Raw genomic sequence first — 20,680 nt, forward strand, 5'->3', positions numbered from 1 at the left:
AAGATGAGTCTGTGCACACCAGCCATGCCTCTCTCTTGGGCCATGGAGATCTCTGGCTTAGTGGCCACACAGCACTGGGGAGAATGCACAGGAGCACTGGCCCGGCCCTCGCTCAGCCAGGGAAATTGTCTTGCCAAAGGTGGTGCTTTGCCAGCTGGTGGATTCAGCACAAGTCTGCAGAGCAGATCTGCCCTGGCCCTTTCCCCTGGGACCGTGACCCAAGCTGTGTCTGTGCCAGGCCCCTCCTTGGAGCTTTTATTTGCACGGACACTGGGCCTTTTCATTCAGCAGCCCAGGCTTTGCTCCCTTGGTGGCCAGCCGCTCTCTCCACCTCCCCAGCAGAGGCTCTGCAGACTGCAAAGGGGAGGCACCCAAGAGAAGAGGAAAGCTGGCTGCAGAACCGTGCATAGCACCTCCCTTGGTTATATCTGGTCTGCTCCTCTGAACCAAGCCCCCCTCATTCACCCCCCATGGTGTTTCTGTGGGTCAGGCAGGTGGCATCTGGAGGCTCGTGTGAGGCATGGACTGAGGGCTCCCTCAGGGGCTGCTACAGGAGAGCAGGAGTGATGGGTGGCACCTGGAAAGCAGGTGCTGCCTTCTGTCACTTATACCCTAAAGGACATTCTTAGTGTGTGCGGGTATTTATATTTGAAGCAAGGAGAGACGCCCATCTCTGGGGCATTCCTGGTCAAGTTTTCCTCTTTCCCGGCAGCTGCCTCTGTCTCTTCCTTTGCGTTTGCTGTGTTGCTCTTCCTCTGACAAGGTGGCATCTTCAAGGCCCTTGAAGGTTTCACAAACAACATGCCATGCGAGGAGAATTGGTGCCTGCTGCTTCTGTTGCCTGCTTGATATCAACTGTCTGGTAGGCAGACTGAAAAACTAGGTAAGGATCTCGGCTGGTCTGCAGGTTGCAAAGCCCCCAGGTGTAAAAGAGGACCTCTCTGTGTCAGGAGGAGCTGTTTTCTCACGGTGATTTACTCAGGAGGAGCTACTAGTCATCTCCATTCTCGGAGTCTGCTTGCCTCTGAATGCCTGCTGGTGCAAGAGGGCCGAGGACTATTGTTTTGCTCCTGTTCCGCCTGTAGGATGCCAAGGATGGGCACCTGGTTGGCCGTGGCCACATCAAGATGCCAGACCAGGTGGGCCTCTTTGGCTTGATCCACCTGCTGCTGCAGAGCTCTGCTCACCTTTTGCTGATATTTTGTGAGGTTTTGGTGCTTTGTTGCTCGTTTCCTTGGCGACAACTCCCCTGGATCATAGAATTCATTACAAGAACCTTAGGACTCAGCCAGTACTTGTCGCGCACGTGAGCAAACTCTTGCTTGTCGTTCGTGCGGCCTTGATAGTGTTTGGCATCTCCGACACGGGAGGTGGCTCACTCTTCTTCCCATCGGAAGAGAGAGCCTCTGTGGTTGCCAGAAAATGCAGGCAGGCAGAGGACCCCTGTGCCCAAATCCTGCTTGTGGGCTTCTCTTTGTCGAATCTGGTTGCCCACTGTGAGGCGAGGGTGATGGGAGCCAGTGTGGTGTAGTGGTTAAGAGCGGTAGTCTCCTAATCTGGGGAACCGGGTTCGCGTCTCCGCTCCTCCACCTGCAGCTGCTGGGTGACCTTGGGCCAGTCACGCTTCCTTGAAGCCTCTCAGCCCCACTCACCTCACAGAGTGTTTCTTGTGGGGGAGGAAGGGAAAGGAGAATGTTAGCCGCTTTGAGACTCCTGAAGGGGAGTGAAAGGCGGGATATCAAATCCAAACTCTTCTTCTTCTTCTTCTTCTTCTTTCCTGCTAAGTTGCACAAGGGCAAGCCTGGAATTCAGGAGGAAGCTGGTGGGCCCTCACTGGCTGGCTGTAAGGAAGAGGGCAGGATGGGGGGGGGCTGGCTAAGGGCGCCAGGGCAGTGCCTAATGGAGCAGCCGTCGCTGATCATGGCACACAGCTTTCCGGAGTGTGATGTGCTGAGATCCGGTGTGGTTCAGGGGATGAAGAGCTGGGCATCCTACAGGCGGAACAGGAGCAAAACAATAGTCCTCGGCCCTCTTGCACCAGCAGGCATTCAGAGGCAAGCAGACTCCGAGAATGGAGATGACTAGTAGCTCCTCCTGAGTAAATCACCGTGAGAAAACAGCTCCTCCTGACACAGAGAGGTCCTCTTTTACACCTGGGGGCTTTGCAACCTGCAGACCAGCCGAGATCCTTACCTAGTTTTTCAGTCTGCCTACCAGACAGTTGATATCAAGCAGGCAACAGAAGCAGCAGGCACCAATTCTCCTCGCGTGGCATGTTGTTTGTGAAACCTTCCAGGGCCTTGAAGATGCCACCTTGTCAGAGGAAGAGCAACACAGCAAACGCAAAGGAAGAGACAGAGGCAGCTGCCGGGAAAGAGGAAAACTTGACCAGGAATGCCCCAGAGATGGGCGTCTCTCCTTGCTTCAAATATAAATACCCGCACACACTAAGAATGTCCTTTAGGGTATAAGTGACAGAAGGCAGCACCTGCTTTCCAGGTGCCACCCATCACTCCTGCTCTCCTGTAGCAGCCCCTGAGGGAGCCCTCAGGAAAGAGGACGATAGGGGCAAAACTAGATTTAGTTGCCTCTGGGTGGCAGGGCTGGCCATAGGAGCCAACCCCGGGGGGGGGCATGGGTGCTTGGGCACCCAGAAAAATAGAATTGTGGGGTCTGGGCAGCCCCAAACTCAATGAAGAGAGCTGGCAGGTGGCAGCAGTAGTCAGCTCTGCCCTCCACAGCGGGGGTCGGGGGTGGGTGGGGGGGTCAGACACAGAGGCAGAGGCAGAATGTCTCTTTGCTGAGCCTGAGCCCCTCCCCACAGAAAAGGGTTCCTCGCTGGCTGCCCCAAGGCACCTCAGGCAGGAGGATCCACAGGCAGGGATGTAGATATTGACTTCCCGCTGCTTTCTTATGCTGGTTCCTTATGTAGATTTTCACTCACCCGTGAGACATCGCATAGTTGTGCTCATTCATTTCAATGGGCCTACTCTGAGTCAAACTTATTTGAATGCCACCCTCTGGCTGCTCCCCCTGCTCTTGGCCTCCTTCCCTCCTTCCACCCTCCCAATGGGCACCAGCTAGCACAGGCCCCCACCCCTCCTCAAAAGTTCTGGTTTGCTCTCCCTCCCAGCAGCTCAGTTGTTTCAGTCCTGCAGACAGAGTTTTTGGCTGCCCCCTGGAAACCTCCCCTGATGGCCCCTTCCAGCCCATCCCCTGCGCTTTTGTGGGGGGTTGCTGGGGGTGGGGGGGTTCTGCAGTGCATAGGGAAGCTGTCATGTTTTTATATGTGTTGGAAGCTGTCCAGAGTGGCTGAGGCAACCCAGTCAGTTGGGTGATAATAATAAAATAATTGTTTTTATTATGATCTTCCTCCCCCCGCCCCCCCCCCAGTGAATGCAGGACTCTGCTGCGCTAGGGCATAAATAGGGCGTGCCACACCAGGCTATTTTCATTCCCTGAATGCAACAGACATTCACATGTGAGGGAGTGTTAAAAATAACCCCTGGGAGATCTGTTGCCACCCCTCCCCTCCCAAGGCCACCACTGCCCACAGCTCTGGGGCTGGAGAGAGCTTCCTGGGGTTCTTTCTCCTGAAGCCGACCCCTCATGGCGCTCACCCCTCTGTGCCCACTTACACACTTACCCCCACCCCTCCCAGAGTCTGAGGAAGAGGCTGCTGGGGGAGCCCTGTGGGGAGTGGGTCAGGCACCTCCTGGGGCTGCCTGAGAGGCCTCTGGGTCTGTGTAGCCTGGGGGGGAGCAGAGGGCCTTCTCGGTGGTGGCACCCGACCTGTGGAACGCCCTCCCATCTGATGTCAAGGAAATAAACAACTATCTGACTTTTAGAAGACATCTGGAGGCAGCCCTCTTTAGGGAAGTTTTTAATGCTTGATGTTGTATCTTGTTTTTAGTATTCTGTTGGGAGCCGCCCAGAGGGGCTGGGGAATGTTGTTGTTGTTGTTGTTGTTGTTGTTGTTGTTGTTGTTGCAAGCAAATGGCCTAGCTTGGTCCCTTCCAGCAGGGGGCCCCTCCTCTCGCGGTTCTTTATGCACCACCTATGAACATCAGGCCAGTCCTGCAGCTGGATCCCTTCATTGCAGGGGGGGGTTGGACTGGATGACCTTAGGGGTCCCTTTCAGCTGGGCAGTCTATGATCCTTTGTGCTCAGATCCCTTAAGAGCATCTCGCTGACCATGCTGAAGGCCACATCCAGGTGCTTCTCCTTCCCTTGTGCCCCAATCCTGCTTGCTGGTCGCCCCCTGCGAGGTGAGGATGCCAGACGAGGGAGGCCCTTCCTCTGACCCGGCAGGCGCTTCTTAGCTTCTGGTGGAACCACCAGCTCCAGGGGCAGTCTATGGAGATGCCCGGGGATATTTGGCCCCTTTGACAGCAGGAGGCTCATCCGAGGCACTTCTGACATCCTGGCGGATGGGACGCGCGACGGCTGGGGTGCGGTGGGTGCCCTCCTCCCAGCGCCCCCCCCCCCAGGTGCCTCAAAGGGAATCCTCTTCCGCGCTGGCGGCCGCTTCTCGCTTTCCCAGGCGACGGCGCGCCCCCGGCAGGGCAGGAGCGCGCCTGGCCCCGTTGGGCAGACGGTGGGGGCGGGTGGCCGGCGATTCCTCGGGCTGTGCCCCCCCCCGCTGCCCCCCTGCCACCGCCCCGTCTCGTCCCGCGGGGCCTGCGCGGTGCCCCGCGCGCGAGGAGCGGAGCCGCGGTCCCGGGCGCGACGTCACGGGCGCGGGAGGCGGAGCGGGCATTGCGCAGCGCCGCCGCATTGCCAGGGATGCAGCGCGGAGCCCGGCGGCGGCGGCGGCGGAGGCAGCAGCGATAGCAGCAGCACCACGGACGACGCCCGCCTGCCCACCCAGGAGCGGCGCCCCAGGTGAGCCGGGCAGCGCGGGGGGGCGCAGGTGGCCCGTGCCACGTCCTCACTCGGCCCGCCGGGCCACCGGAGCCGGCCCAGGCCGCACTCGCTCCTCCGGGCACCAGGCTTGCCTTACACACAGAACCCCCCCCCCCTCCCTGGACCCGGACCCAGGCGTCCTGCCGCTTGGATACCCGGAGACCCGAGGGTAGTGGAGACGGGCATCCTCGCCTTTGTGCGCCGCCACTCGGGGTGTGGCTGCTGCTGCTGCTGCAATCGGAGGGGAGGGAGGGGTGGTTATTTAGTGAGAGGGGGGCTTTTTTGGGTTTGGAGGGGGTCGTGCCTTGGGGTTTTGCCCTCCCTGCTCCGGGCCAGGCTCACCTGCAAAGAGAGCGGCGCTGCCGCCAGACAAAGCGAGCGAGAGATGCTGCCTGGAAGGGGGGGGGGCGCGGAGACAATGGAGTCAGGGAGGATGCGGAGGGATGGAGGGCGAGGATGGGGGGCCGCCTCCTCCTGGAGCCCCTACCTGCTGCAGCCCTCCGACCCCCCACCCCGCGCCGGGAGTTTTGACAGCTGCTTCGCCGCGCAGCTTGAGGGATGCCCCCCACCCGCCCCGGGGCAGCTGGAGATCCCTCCCCGGGGACCGCGCGGGGTCTGCAGCAGGTGCATTGCAGCGCCTCCTCGCCCTCCCGGGGCAGCCTCGCCAGGGGAAGGGGAGGCGGCGGCCGCTCGCCCTCCTCTGCAGGCACCATTTTCTTCTCGCAAATTCCGGGAGCGCGGCCTGGGAAGAGCGGGGGGCGGGCGGGGGGGGGGGGCTGGCAGTGCGGGCGCGCAGGCTGGAGCTTGACGCGGGAGGGGGGGCGCTTTGGCCGAGGGGTCTCTCCGGTGCGTCTTTTTTTCTTCTCCAGAGTGGGGAGCAGCATCAGGATATGACAGATGGAGGGGAAAGGAGATGTGGGGCTGGGGAGGGGGCGGCAGGCCTGGGAGCCGCAGCCGTGGGGAGAGCCTCTTCCCAGGATTCCTGCCCGGGTGGTATCGAGGGGGTCCAGGGATGCCCTCCTCCGGGTGGCTGTTGTGGCCTCCTCCCGGCAGGGGAGGGTCTCGGTGGGCAGGAGGGGGGGCAGGGGTCGGCCTGGGTGGGGGCTTTCAGGCCCCGAGCCGGGAAGGGCTCCTTCCCCTCCGACGGGGGCGAGCGTGGAGCCGGGCTCTGTTAGCATCTTACTTTCCAAAAATGTGCAGCTCTGTAAAACCGACCGCCCTCCCCCAATCGCGTTGGTGATGATTTGCTTCTTTTCCGATGAGGTTTCATGCTGTGTTGTTGTTCCCCACCCTGATATTTTATGCTAAGGCGGGAGCAGAGAAACGTTTTTGGGAATAAAAATAACGTCCCTGACCCTGGAAAGAGTGTGGAGTAGAGCACTGGTCTTGGCCTGGAAGGAAGCCCCCTTGCAGCAAGAACTCCGTGGGTCGTCTCTCTGTCTGTGAAATGGACACAATAAAGAGGCCTGTTATTCAGGACCCCTGAGGATTTGCGTGGCACTTGGGCAAGTCGAAAATTTGCATGGCACTTGGGCAAGTCTGTTTATTATTGATGAAGGCCTCTCCTTCCGCTTCCTTCTCAGCCCGGGTCACTTTTTGCAGACGCAACACTCTCCTTTTAGTTCTCGCATTTTGCAGATGTTCACAGTTGTTTGATGCCAGAGAGCTGAGCTCAACAATTTCCATAGCAAGGAGCTGATTTCCTTCATCGTCATCATCATTTTATTATTTGTACCCCACCCATCTGACTGAGTTGCCCCAGCCACCCTGGGCGGTTTCCAGCATATATAAAAACATAAGAAAACATTAAATATTTAAAAAACTGATGCAGGGCTGCCTTCAGACGTCTTCTAAAGGTTGCATAGTTACTTATCTCCTGGTTATCGAATGGGAGGGTGTTTCTCGGGGGTGGGGGGGTGGCACCACTACCCAGAAGGCCCTCTGCCTGCTTCTTTTATATCCCCCCCCCCCTTCTCTCCCAGGCACCCTGGTTCTCTCCCTCCTCATTTACTCCCACAATGGCCCTGTGAGGGAACTTAGGCTGAGAGGCAGTGACTGCCCCCAGTGGGGATGTGAACCCTCTGGCAGGACCTACTGGGGTTGATGTCTTGACTGCTCCCCCTAGCACCCAGCGCCACTCCGGGATCCCAGCAGCAATCCTGCTCTCGCCGTGTAAGAACAGAAGATGAGCCTGCAGCTGCATCAGGCCAATGGTAGCCCATCGAGTCCAGGATCCTGTTCTCACAGTGGCCTACCAAATGCCCCAATGGAAACCTGCAAGCGAGCAGGATCCAACCACCAGAGGCCTCTCCCCTCCCGCAGTTTCCAGCAATTGGGGTTCAGAAGCATCGTTGCCTCCAGCTCTGGGGGGCAGAGTATAGGCATCCTGGCCAGGAGCCACCGATAGCCCTCTCTTCCTCCATCAATTAGTCCAATCCTCTCTTAAATGTGGGATGTGAAAGACAAGAGCAGTCAAGTACAACATTCCTAGAGTGAGCATGTTTACACATGGGGAGGAATGTTTGTCCAGCCAGCAGGTAAACTTCCTGTTTCCTTCTGGGCTGGGACAGACTTCCTCTGCATGTGACAAGAGGTGGGCATGGCCTCACCTGTGCAGGTAACGACAAAAGCACAGAGCAGGGCAGCCATCTCTCTCTCTCTGACTACATGCATCGAAGCAGCAGCATCTGCTTAGCCAAAGATGCTCTCCTGGCCTCCAGCCAAGAGAGGACAAAGGGACTGTCTTCTTATGAGATAGTTTCCAGGTGTATGTTTCTTTTCTAAGCTAAGTCTGCCTTCTGGGGGATCCTATTGTGAACAGAATGATGTGTGAGTAAACCTTTTTATACTTTTAGAGAAGACTGTGTCGTGTCTTATCTTTTATGAGGGAATAAGGGGGAAATACCAGAGCAGTTATTATGGAGGCTTTAGTGAGCCTGAGCAAACGCATCCGCTGCGAGTTTAAAAGGGGGAATGTTACTCTGCTAAATTGTGGAACTTGTTTACACAAGTTGGAAATGCTATAATCAAACAATATATCGTCTCCTGCATCCCTGAACATTCCCACATTAATGCCATCGCTGCCTCCTGTGGGAGGGAGTTCCGCAGTTTAACTGTGCTCCGTGGAGAAGTCCAGCTTCACTGGATGCTGCCAGGCTTCTCCTTCCACTCATGGACAGCCTTACCTGGCAGCTGGGCAGCCGCTTGACTCTGCTTGTGTTTAGCCAAGGCTGGCAGCTGCGTTGGCACAGTCATTGGCAGGAGGCAGATGTTGTCTACACTGACTGGCAGCAGCTCTCTTGAGCTGTGCGGTTGAGCCTGGGACTATTGGCATGCAAAGCAGATGAGCTACCGCTGACCCAGGGCCTCCTCCCTTGGATTCGGTAGGGGAACGTAGCTTGCCCTTTTTGTGGCTGAGGTGCCAAGTTCCCTTTCTGCTTTCTCTCCCAGAGACACTGCCAGTCAGAGCCAGCAGCACTGGCCCAGCTGAACCAGTGGTCTCAGCAGCAGCTGGACTGTTTCCCAACCTTGCGCCTCCAGCTGTTTTTGAACTACAATTCCCATCATCCCTGACCACTGGTCTTGCTAGCTAGGGATGATGGGAGTTGTAGTCCAAAAACAGCTGGAGGCCCAAGGTTGGGAAACACTGGTCTAGAGGCTGCCATTCTCCAGGGGAAATGTGGTGTGTTGAATTGGGCACAGCTGCCCTAGGGAGCCCGGGCAGGTAGTGGCATCTCCTGGTCTCTTACCTCTTCCCAACGGTCCTGCGAGGCCTGCTGCTGCTTTTCCTGTTTCACAGAGGGGGAGCTGAGGATGAGAGAATCCGTGATTCAGGCAAGGTGCTCTCTGCTCCCAGGTCCCATGCTATGTGAGGTACAGCAGGTCCCTGTTGGGGACAGGCCTGCTTAGGGCGGGGTGTGCCAGGCAGATGTGGCAGTTTGGGTGCCAGCTGGAGACTTGCTCTTTTAATGGGTCAGTGTGTCTGGCTGTTAACCAGAAGGTTGGTGGTTCGAGCCCATCCAGGGATGGCTGTTGGCAGGCAGAGCTATAATTACAGGAGTGAGGGGCAGCTGGCTGTTTTTTTTGCCCCAGGTGAAGCCTCCAGAGGTGCCCGTTGAGGCTGCCAGCCTGTGTGTGTATACAAATGTGTGTGGGTTGTGGGTTGTTTTTTGCCAAACTGGGTCTCTGACCAGCGTGATATAAACCCTCGTTCCGCCCTTGCAGCAGGATTCCTAAATGTACCATAGACTCTTCCAACTCTACACTCCTAGGATTCCTCTTTCTTCTCAGCTGTGTTTGGTGTTTTTAAGTGTCTCCTGGTGGTTTTACTGCTCTTAGGATACTTTTGAATGCTTTAATTTACATGTGTTAAGTTAATTTTGGTGTGTTTTGAACTTCTGCACCTTAGGAGGACAGAGGATAAAGGAATAAGACTAGTCTGCAGTATGAGCTGGAGCCTATCAAAGGATGTGTTCCGTCCTGCCCTCCCATATAAATGCCAAGCCTTCTGCCCCGGAGTAAGTCCCGGTGTCCCCTGGCACCCTGATCCTTGACTTGAGATTTGCTGGGGCTCCAAGGCCAACAGTTTCTCCCAGAATCCCTGGCTGGCCTCCTTGAGGCTCCTGCAGCCTGAGGTCACCCATGTGCCTCCGGCTCTTATTAATATCTTTGCTGCGTTTCTGTTCTCTCCCTCCTCATTTAATCCCCACAACGACAGCCCTGTGAGGCAGGCTGGGCTGAGAGGCAGTGGCTGAGCTCAAGACCACCTTTGTGAGTTTCAGGGCCAAGGGGGGGGGATTTGAACCCTGGTCCCCCAGGTCCTAGTCTGACACTTTTATTTATTTTAATTTTTTTTAATAAATTTTTTATTAATTTTCCAACATAAATAAAAACAATACAATACACAATACATAAACACACAAACATATAAACACGTATAATTTCACAACCTCCTTTTCATAAACCTTACTTCCCCGACTTCCCCATACCTCCCCCTTCTGCATCCCTATTTCAAAATTTCTTCAGCAACCCCTCACTTCAATTAACTGATTACTCATTTTCCTTTCCCCCCCTTTCTTCTCTTACTTAATCAATTTACAGCTGTAATTCTATATTTTCTTAACCATTGACATTTTAGCACTCATCAATTTTACAACAATTCTTAAGGTAAACTTTAAATTTCTTCCATTCTTCATCCACCGTCTCTTTTCCTTGGTCACGGATTCTGCCAGTCATCTCCGCCAGTCCCATATAGTCAATCACTTTCGTCTGCCATTCTTCCAGCGTGGGTAGTTCTTGTGTCTTCCAATACTTTGCTAAGAGAATCCTTGCTGCTGTGGTAGCATACATAAAGAACATCCTATCCTTTCTTGACACCAATTGGCCGACCATGCCCAGGAGAAAAGCTTCTGGCTTCTTATGAAAGGTACATTTAAGGACCTTCTTAATTTCATTATAAATCATTTCCCAGAAAGCCTTAATCCTCGGGCAAGTCCACCAAAGGTGGTAGAAAGTTCCTTCAGTCTCATTACATTTCCAACATTTATTATTGGGCAAGTGATAAATTTTTGCAAGCTTGACTGGAGTCATGTACCACCTGTAAATCATTTTCATAATATTCTCTCTTAAAGCATTGCATGCTGTAAACTTTATACCGGTGTTCCATAACTGTTCCCAGTCAGCAAACATAATGTCATGACCAATGTCTTGTGCCCACTTAATCATGGCTGACTTAACCATTTCATCTTGTGTATTCCACTTCAGCAGCAGGTTATACATTCTTGACAAATTTTTAGTATTGGGTTCTAACAATTCTGTTTCTAATTTTGACCTCTCCATCTGAAAGCCAACTTTCCTGTCTTGTTTAAACACCTCCATTATTTGATGATAATGAAGCCAATCTCGTACTTTAGACTTTAATTTCTCATAGCTCTGTAGTTTAACTTTTTCACCATCTTGCTCTAAAATTTCACAATATTTTGGCCATTTAGATTCCATATTAAGTTTTTTCACCTCCTTAGCTTCCATTGGTGCCTAGTCTGACACTTTTAACAGCTGCACCGCACTGACTCATCTGGCATGACCCTGTGATCTTTTTAAACGAGGGCATTTTGCACAGGCTGTTCCCTCTTGTTGCCATCGCTCCCCATACCAGAAGCAGGAACCCCCTCTGGAGACGGCACCCCTCTTCCGAAGCCCCTGAGACCCTTTCCCCCCTCCCTCCCTGCTTCTGAGCATACAGGGGGGGGGGGCTGCCGCCACTCTGGGCTTGGCAGAGCCTCTGGCGCCAAGGACGAGAGCTTTTTGCAGCGGCAGTCAAGAGCGATGGCGGCTGCTCTGGGAACGGCCGCTTGGAGAGGCACCGCTGTCAAGGCGAGGAAGCTGCTGGAAGGGAGCGTGCCAGCAGCCCACACAGGGACACTCTTCTGTGCCATCCATGCGCGCATGCATCCATCCATGCGCGGTTGGAGGCTGGGCTTCCCTCCAGCGGCCGTCGGGGGAGGTTTGGATCAGCCTCGCCGGAGCGGCAGCCGCAGCCTTGACAGCTCGGTGCTGTTGCTGCTGCAGCTGCGGCCGCCCTCCCCCTTCTCCTGGTCCCAGTGCGCAGAGCACACAGGCGAGCACATGCGCACAGTGCGTCCCCCAGCCTGCCTGCCTGCTCTCTCCACTGAACCCTGCCTTCAGCGGTTGCTCTGCCTTCTGAAGCCCCCAGTGGCATTTCAAGAAATGCATTCAGGCGGCAGGGCGGGGGGATTCCTTGCATCACCCAAGCGCGGCTGGATTCTCTGCTAACTCACTCTCTACTGATGGGGGGGGTGGGATTCTGAGCCAAACGTCCCTCTGAAGTGCTCCTGGAGGAGTGCAAGGTTTTTTTTGGGGGGGGGGGTGAATTACACCTGCTCAGAATTGGGTGACACTGTGAACTGTCCCTTAATCATAAAATCGTAGAGTTGGAGGGAATCTCAAAGGCCCTCTAGTCCACCCCCTGCGATGCAGGAATCCCCGCTGAAACATCCATGATGGATGGCCACCCAGCCTCTGCTTAAACACCTCCAAGGGAGGAGAGCCCCCCCCCCGTCTCCCCAGGGAGACCGTTCCTCTGTCAAACAGCTCTTACTGTCAGAAAGTTCTTCCTGATGTTTAGTCGGAATCTCTTTCACTTCCGCACAGTGACAGATGCTGAGCGTTGCTAAAAAGGAAAATTTCACCTGCTCACCCGTTTTCCCCTAGTGGGGCAATTAGCAGATAGCTTTCAGGTGTGTGTTTCTGAGTTTTGTATAGGCAAAATTGTGTGTGTGTGTGAGAGAGAGAGAGAGAGAGAGAGAGAGAGAGAGAGAGAGAAAGAGAAGAGTATTGTTCAGTTTGGCTGTGTACTTCTTGATGTTTTATTTGTTTGTGACTGCTTTTGTTACGTTTGTAATTATCTAATATTTTTCCGTGTTGTAAGCCGCCTTGAGCATGGTTTTAACCAGGGAAAGGTGGCATGCAAGCAAAATGATCTACATACGCAGGGCTTTTTTTCAGCCAGAATTCACCAGAACTCCACTCTGGGCCCCCTCAGGTGAGCACCCTGGCCATTCTAAAAGAACAAAGGAGGTGTTCAGGATGAGTTCCAGAACCTCTTTTTCTAGAAAAATAGCACTGTTTATTTCCACCAATTATTATTATTATTAGGCAGCAGTTTAAGGGTGATTTGGATGAGGGCCAGCATGCTGCACTTAATATATATTTTAAGTGCAACAAGCTGGCCCTGATCCAAATCACCCCTAAATTGCTGCCTAAAAAGATAATAATTGGTGGAGATCTCGCCACTTCCTTAATCTGGTTGCCCCCCAATCCCTGTTTATGGATTCCAATTTGTCACCCTATTGGTGGTTGCAAATTCAGAGCCTGGTGGTTGCTTAGATGCAGGATACGGTTGCTCCAGTCTTGAAAGCGGTGCATGATCTTGCAAGTTGGCCAAATCCTCTCCTGCCTGCCTGATGGCCGCCAAAATTCACTCCCATTTTCCTTGCTGCCTGTGAGACAACAGATTCCGGTTTTTGTGCAGCGCCCTTGATGTAGTAGCTAACGCTTCAGAGGCAGTGTGGTGCAGTGGTTAGAGTGTGGGTTCAACCTGGAGGCAGCCACATGAAACCCACTGGGAGGCGCCATCTCTTAGCCTGACCTACCTTGCAAGGCTGTTGTGAGGAAAAGTGTGTGTGCCACCTTGAACTCCTCGAAGGAAAGGCGGGGTGCAAATTTGATAAATAACTAGCATAAGCAAGGAGGAGCCTCTTGTGCATCAGCTGCTGAGGCCAACCTTTGGGCTCCCTTTCCTGTGGAGATGGTGATGGGGGAAGTGGGCATTTTGGGGGCAGACAGCACATGGCCTAGATGCCTTCAGGGACCCACGGATTATTTTTGGGGTGAAAAGGTGTCCCACACGTTTCATTGTTCTTGGGCAGGGGTCTGCAACCTGCGGCTCCGGAGCCGCATGTGGCTCTTTTACACCTTTGCCGCAGCTCTGGGGCGGATACTAGCGAGGGGAGGAGGCGCATTGTGCGCCCCGACACTCCCCACTGTGGCGGGCGCTGTACTGGCATGTACGCTGGTCACTGTTTTGAAGGGGAGTGAAGAACACACACACACAAAAAGGTAACTTGCTAATTTAACATTTATTTCTGTGAGGAGGAGTAATTCTGAGGGGTCAAACAAAGAAATAATAATAAAAAAGTGACAAAAAAGCTATTTTTATAATGACGAGTTTTGCGGCTCCCAGGTTTTTTTTTCATCGGAAAACGGGTCCAAGTGGCTCTTTTTGTCTTAAAGGTTGCAGACCCCTGTTCTTGGGTCTTTAGCTGCATTTTAATTGATTTTTTACCCTTTTGCTTTTTCACCTGCTGGGGTGAGTCGCCGTTTGGTCCTGCCGCAGCAAAGCCTTCTTGGCTGTGTGCGCATGATTTCGATGCACCGCTAGACAGGGATAGAGGGGAGGGGGCAGAGTAGTGTTTTGGGGCTAACCTTTGGCTGGGCTCCTCTGGTGTCCAATGAGGCGGGGCCAGATCATCATCATTTTATTTGTATGCCGCCTTTCCACAGTTAAAACAATGCTCAACGTGGTGTACAACACGACAAGATTTACATAATTACCCACATAACAAAGTCATAAACAATAAATAAAACATGTCAAAAGGTACACAACTGTAGGAGTGCAAATATCCAGAGTGTGGGGTCAGGTGGGATTACTATGAGGAATTATAAAACATGCATCAAGCCATTGTGTCCACTATGAATGCATTGTGTTGACTGGGTTTGATACATTGACAATAATTTCTGACCAAATCCCACAACCCTCTGCATCTCTGGCCATCTGGCATCTCTACTGTCCATCTCTCTTGCCGGACAAGTCACGTACACAGCCCAGTTGCTTTGCCAGGCAGGCATCCTGGGCCATAAAGATAGGGGGCAGCTTCTTTGATGTAGCTTTTCTGATATGTTAATCTTAGGGCCAGGAAACAGGTCTCACATAAAGGTGATAATGATCGCTGTCCTCCTGGCCATCCTCCTTATCAGGTGTATTGATTGTTTACCAAAAGTATGCATGCCTAACTAGTGTTTGGAGTTTAACTTGTCCCCACGTGGGTTTGTTGAAATGCTCAGAAGAAATCTGATTGGTTCTTTTGAACACTCTGTAAAAAGTTCTTTTGTAAATAAAACGACCTGGGCTGGAGAGACCCACAGAGAGACACGATTATACACACCCTTCCCAGAGTCTTGCTGGTTCAAGCCTCTGTGTGTATTCTTATTAATCAGAGTTCAATCCTTCCTTTACTTTGTGAACTCCTCACACAACCAAATGGGAAACAATTTCCACATAAATCATAAAATCTAAAACTAAAAAGACAACATTAATATCAATTACAATTTAAAATAACATAAATAAAAAATAAAAACAATTTTAAAGAGGAGCCCCCCCTGTTTGAGCAGCAGAAGCACTCCTTTATGGAGCCTGTCACCCCCCCCCCCAAGCCAGGTGGAGAGAGGCAGAGCAGGGCCCTTTGGGCTCCCAGCAGGTCAGTCCTGGGCATCAGGAGCAGCAGCAGCAGTCCTTTATGGAGCCTGTCCACACCCCACAATGGCTCTTCTGGGCTTCATGACCTCATCCTGCTAGGGGTGAGTCACCCCATGGCAATGCTGCGCCCCCCCCCCGCCATTCCACCACCCAGCCATGGAGGCTTTGGCTGAGATTCCTGAAGCCACAAATCGCCATTTTTTCTTTAAATGCCTATCAGAGATGCCCGTGGGGTGTTCCCCACACCTCAGCTGAGAGCTTCATCCATCCATCCCAAACTGGCAGGTGGTGAACCACCGACTAGGAGACATTTCTAAGAATGGGGCTGGAGCCTATGAATTTCCAAGCAGAGCCAGGAATAATTTATCAAATGCTATTTATTAGGAAAGCGAGGACAAGGCAGACTGTGGGCAGCTGCTGCCTTGGGGTTCCCTTCCAGAGGGGACACAGTCCCCCCCCCCATTTCCCAAGGGCACCAGACTCAGACTCCTGAGAAAGGAGGACTCTGGGTGAGTGGATTGGGCCCCCTCCACCTCTCTTCTTTCCTTCAAGGCTCTCGCTGGCTCCCTTGTGCCACGCAGTCTTGCTAGGTTCCCACGGCATCCCATTAACCTAATTTCTGGTGGGGGCAGGGGGTCACCGCGCAGGTAGGCAGCTTCCCTAATGGAGGGGGTGCAATATCAGCTTGTTCCAGGAAGGTCCGTTTGCCAAGGGGTCCGGCTGCGAGTTGGGCACTCAGAAACGCTCTTCTGTCAAGAGGCCAGGAGTCTGGCGGTTGGCAGGAGGGGCAGGCAATGGGCTTCTCCAGGAAAATGCTCTTTGCCTCCGTTGCCTCGGGAGACTGCCCACGCGAGGGAGAGGCTCTTGCCTCCAGCCCCACAGCTTCTGGTTCTTGGGGGTCGGAAGCAGATCCATGGCCTGGACAGGAAAAGGGTGGTTTTGGTGCAGAAGCACCCAGGGGGAACGTCGGCTCGGCTGTTGTCATGGGATGTCGCGTGTCCCGGGAAGGCAAAGGAGAGAGATACTCCCTCAAGGCCTTGGGGTGACATGAGCGGTGACTGGAGAACTGGGGGGGGGGTGCGGGGGCTGTTTTGTGCTCTGTGTATGCAGGGAAAGGAGGTGCGACCAAGTTCAGATAAGGTTGGGGTGCAGGTGGGGAGTGCATGACCCCAGGTTCCTCTTCAGTAGCAACAAATTTAAAAAGGTAAAGGGACCCCTGAGCATTAGGTCCGGTCGTGGCCGACTCTGGGGTTGCGGCGCTCATCTCGCTTCATTGGCTGAGGGAGCAGGCGTACAGCTTCCGGGTCATGTGGCCAGCATGACTAAGCCGCTTCTGGCGAACCAGAGCAGCGCACGGAAACGCCGTTCACCTTCCCGCCGGAGTGGTACCTATTGATCTACTTGCACTTTGACGTGCTTTCGAACTGCTAGGTTGGCAGGAGCAGGGACCAAGCAATGGGAGCTCACCCCGTCGCGGGGATTCAAACCGCCGACCTTCTGATCAGCAAGTCCTAGGCTCTGTGGTTTAACCCACAGCGCCACCCGCGTCCCCCAGAAACAAATTTAGTTCTCTTTTAATTATTTGCTCTAATTTCTTTTAGTCTACAGCCATACCTCGGGTTACGGGTGCTTCAGGTTGTGTTTTTTCGGGTTATGGACCTGCTGAAACCCAGAAGTACCAGAAAAGGTTAAATCCGGGTTTCGGGGTCGCGCATGCGCAGAAGCACTAAATCGTGCTTTGCGCATGCACAGAAGTGCCAAATCGCAACCTGCGTGTGCATGGATGTGCCACTGCAGGTTGCAAATGCTGCGGGTTGCGAACGTGCATCCCACATGGATCACGGTTGCAACCCTAGTGTCCACTGCAATGGTTTTTAACCAGTGTGCTGTGACACCCTGGGGTGCCTTGAATGATGGTCAGGGGTGCCACAGGCAACCCTGGCCTCTGCCCCTCTTCCCTTCTCTCCCTCTCCTGATGCCCTCTTGCGTCTCTGCCCCCCAAGGCTTGCACAGCTGTTTGTTGCAGCAGCCCTGGCTCCAAGCTCCCCAGGTGAATGGTGCCTCTGGGGCTGGCCAGGGGGCGCTGGTTGCTGAGGCAGCATCAGAGTAAGCAAGCAAGCAGGCGGGCGAGGGAGCCCAGCCAGCCAGCCAGTCTGCCAGCTGTTGGGAATGGAGAGCCAAGTGGGAGGCCAGGCAGGCAGACAAGGGCCATGTTGGCTTTCTTGGGCTTGCTGTGTGCAAGGCTTGCCCGGGAGCTGAAGGGGAGCCTTTCTGCCATGCAGGCCTGGCAGTGCCCGCTGCTGCCACCCAAGGCAAGGCGTTGGCCTCACCTTCACCTTTGGCCAGTCTCCGTTCGACCACTGAGCCTGGGGGCATCCTCTTCCCAGGCCCCTGAGGGGCAGTGTGAGGAGGCCCCTCTCTTGGGGGCAGGGGGGCAGCTCAGAGACCAGGGGCGGCAGCAGCACCTGCCCAGAAGACTCCCAAGGAGAGGGGAGAGGAGGCTGAGGGAACACTCCACAAAGGAGGGGGTTCGAAAAGGGGTGAGGGGCTGCCAGCTCTGCAGGCAAGGGCGGGGGACCTAACTGGCCTCCTGGTCAAGGGAAACATGGACTCAAAAAGGTTGAAAACCTCTGTTTTAGTGTCTATAGGTTTTTAGTAGTCTGCCGAAGACTTTTCTGAGAAAGACTGATTTACCTGTCTTTCTGTTATAGTGCTGAGCCACTTTCCTCCCCCCCCCTCTCGGTCTTGAGTCTTTCCTCCCCTGGGGGGTCACTAACTCTCTTGCTGAGTCCCACTTGCGGAGTCCCAGGGGCTCAGCAAGAGTTCTGGGCAGGGGTCTCCCCAGGTGGTCCAGGCAGGAGCCAGCAGTGGGACCCTCAGTCGGTTCCATTTGTTTCCAGGCTGCTGACTCCTTGCTCTTTGTCTCCTGCAGGTGCTCCTTCGATGCTTCGATGAGATGTGCTTCTACGGTCCCTCCTCACCTGAATCCTTCCATGGGTAGCTTGGGGACCGCGGGGGTCCTGGAGAACGACGACGATGGATAGCCCCCCCAAGCTGGCCGGCGAGACGCTGATTGTCCACCACATCCCCCTGGTGCACTGCCAGGTCCCCGACCGGCCGTGCTGCGGCACCACCAGCAAACGGGCCAACCCCTTTGGGCAGGCCGACTCGGGGGCCCTGCGGACCGGCTCCCTCCCGGAGCGGGACCTCTCGCAGGCCGACTCCCTGCTCTACAGCAGCTTGCTCCAGGCTCCAGAAGCGACCCTGGCCCCGGGGGAGACGCCCGAAGAGAAGGAGGCCCTGCGCAGGGACCCGCCTGCCCCCGGTGCCAACAAGCGGCAGAACCCCTTCCTGCTGGGGGGCAGCGAGACCCAGGAGCTCTGCGAAGATGAGCTGGGCAAGGCCTCCTTCCACCTGCACGAGCTGGCCCTGCCGCCCTTCCGCCTGCATGAGCTGGCCCTGCCGCCCTTCCGCCTGCACGACACCAGCCCCGTCGTGAAGCCCTGGAGCGCCAGCCCCCGGGCGGACGTGGTGGAGGGCCAGGAGGAGGACGAGATGTCCCGCGAAGACGCCCGCAAGAGGAGCCGCCTGGCGCCTGAGCTGATGGAGCTGGACGAGTACGGCTGCCACCGCGCCGAGCCCTCCAGCTTCTCCTTCGAGCAGGAGTGGGCCAGCGACGGCGAGGAGCTGGCGCACAGCCGGGACGCCCCCCGCAGCCGGACCTGCAGCTGCTCCAGCGCGGAGCTCCAGCGCTGCTGCTGCTACAGCCTCTCCAGCCAGTCGGAGGCCCCCGACCAGCCGATGGGCTACGTCAGCGACTCCTCCTGCAACAGCTCCGACGGCGTCCTGGTCAACTTCAGTGCCCTCTACAACAAGATGAACGGGCACGCACACCCCAACCTCAACTCGGGGGCCCACTCCTGCGACGACTCCTCCTCCGGAAGCCACTCGGACTCGGGGGCCTTCTACCTGGACTTGCACTCCTCGCCCGGCGAGCCCAAGGCGCCTGGCGAGCCGCACCAGGCCTGCGGGTGCCACCACGCCTCCTCCCCGGTCTTGGACGCCAACTGCAACTCCTACCCTGCCCTGTGTGAGCCCTGCGCCTCCGAGGCCTCCGACCTGACGGCCTGCTTCCAGAGCCAGGCGCGGCTGGTGGTGGCCACCCAGAACTACTACAAGCTGGTCACCTGCGACCTGTCCTCCCAGTCCTCGCCCAGCCCGGCCGGCTCGTCCATCACCAGCTGCTCGGAGGAGCAGCCGCGGGGCAGCCCCCTGCAGCCCACCGAGTACTACCTGTTCCAGAGGCCCGACAGCGACACCGACTGCTCGCGGGAGGAGTCGCAGGGGGAGGCCGAGAAGGGCGCCATCGAGGGGCAGGTGTACGTCAACGTCTCGCCGCCCACCCTGGTCGGCCCACGGAGGCAGCGGTCCCGCAGCTACGACCGCAGCCTGGACCGCAGCCCCACCGGCCGGCTGGGCTCCCTGGAGCGCATGATGAGCTGCCCGGTCCAGCTGAGCGACGGCCCTGCGCTGCCCTCCCATGGCTCCCCGCCCAAGCGGGTCACGTCCTTTGCGGAGCTGGCCAAGGGCCGCAAGAAGACGGGCTCCTCTCCCCCGCTGCGCACCAGCAGGGACTCTTCCCTGGAGTTCTCCCCCATCCCCGAGTACCAGAGGGACGGATCCGTCTTCCTCGAGGGCCAGGCCAGGCACAGCCAGAGCCTCCCCTCCCACGCCCTCAACCGCAGCTGCGAGGGCCACCGTGGCGCCGAGAGGGGGCTGAGCGCCCCCAGGAAGGGCCTGGGCTCCAGGGAGACGCCTTCCTGCGGGCAGGAGGGGCCCGCGCAGCCGTTCTTCTCCGCCTTGATGGAGCAGGGGTCTGCCAGCGGCCTTGGCCAGAAAGACATTCGTGCCCGAGCTGATGGTAAGCCACTGCCCTGGGTGACGGGCACGCTGCTTCTCTCTCGCGGCCGGTGGATTGTGCGTGCTTGTCTGAATGCTGGAGGGGGGCAGTCGGCTCAATGTCTCCTCCTCCTGGGATTCCTGCATTGCAGCGGGTCAGTCTAGATGGCCCTTGGGGTCCCCTCCAGCTCAACAATTCTAGGATTCTGTGATTCAGCTGAGGCTTTCAAAGAGAGGTTGGGTGGCCCCCTGTCAGGGATGCTCAAGTTGTAATTCCTGTGTTGCAGGGAGCTGGACTAGATGGCCCTTGGGGGCCCCTTATAACTCCAGAATTCTGTGATTCTATAGACATGGCTTCCCCCAAAGGGTGATGATGGGCAGGATGAGGCTTTTCAGGGGACCAGCCCTCGGGGCCAGCAGGGGACATTTCCTCCCAGTCCAGAACATCCTTGTGGGTGAACTGGGGGTCCTGATCTGGATTGGGGCCACTTCTTGTCTGATGGGGGGTTTGGGGGTGTCTGGGAGGGACAGCACAGCTCGTTCGTGGCTCCCCAAAGAGCCTCAGGGAAGACTTTGCATGCAGTGGGGCTGGACCATGTGGGGAGCTGTGGGTGCACCCCACTGTCTCTGGGTGCAGCCACCACACAGCTGACGATGCCCCAGAGGCGGGACCAGCAGTGAGGCAGCAGCTGCAGGCATTTGGTCCGAATTAAAGGGCCTTGTCTTTTTATGTACGGAGAGGTTAGTGTGGCGGCTCAGGGTGGCTAACACCGATAAAATTTCAGTAAAAACAGAATAAGAAAAAGAAAAAGAAAAAACAAT

At 55.8% G+C, this 20,680-nt stretch overlaps 1 protein-coding gene across 4 annotated transcripts in view; it reads left to right on the forward strand.

Moving 5' to 3' along the window:
* RUSC2 (RUN and SH3 domain containing 2) overlaps positions 1 to 20,680 on the forward strand; it is a 54,497-nt gene that overhangs the window by 7,913 nt on the left and 25,904 nt on the right. For 2 of the 4 annotated variants that reach the window (XM_028748109.2, XM_028748111.2), the window contains exons 1-2: positions 4,721 to 4,884; positions 17,892 to 19,880. In XM_028748109.2, coding sequence (XP_028603942.2) covers positions 17,996 to 19,880 — 1,885 coding nt within the window. In that variant the 5' untranslated portion in view covers positions 4,721 to 4,884; positions 17,892 to 17,995. Of the gene's footprint in view, positions 1 to 742; positions 884 to 4,720; positions 4,885 to 17,891; positions 19,881 to 20,680 lie in introns of those variants that run through there. The other 2 variants (XM_077936603.1, XM_028748110.2) reach the window with 2 other exon arrangements.

The sequence above is a fragment of the Podarcis muralis genome, chromosome 11 (genome assembly GCF_964188315.1).
Source record: "Podarcis muralis chromosome 11, rPodMur119.hap1.1, whole genome shotgun sequence".
NCBI lineage: Eukaryota > Metazoa > Chordata > Lepidosauria > Squamata > Lacertidae > Podarcis > Podarcis muralis.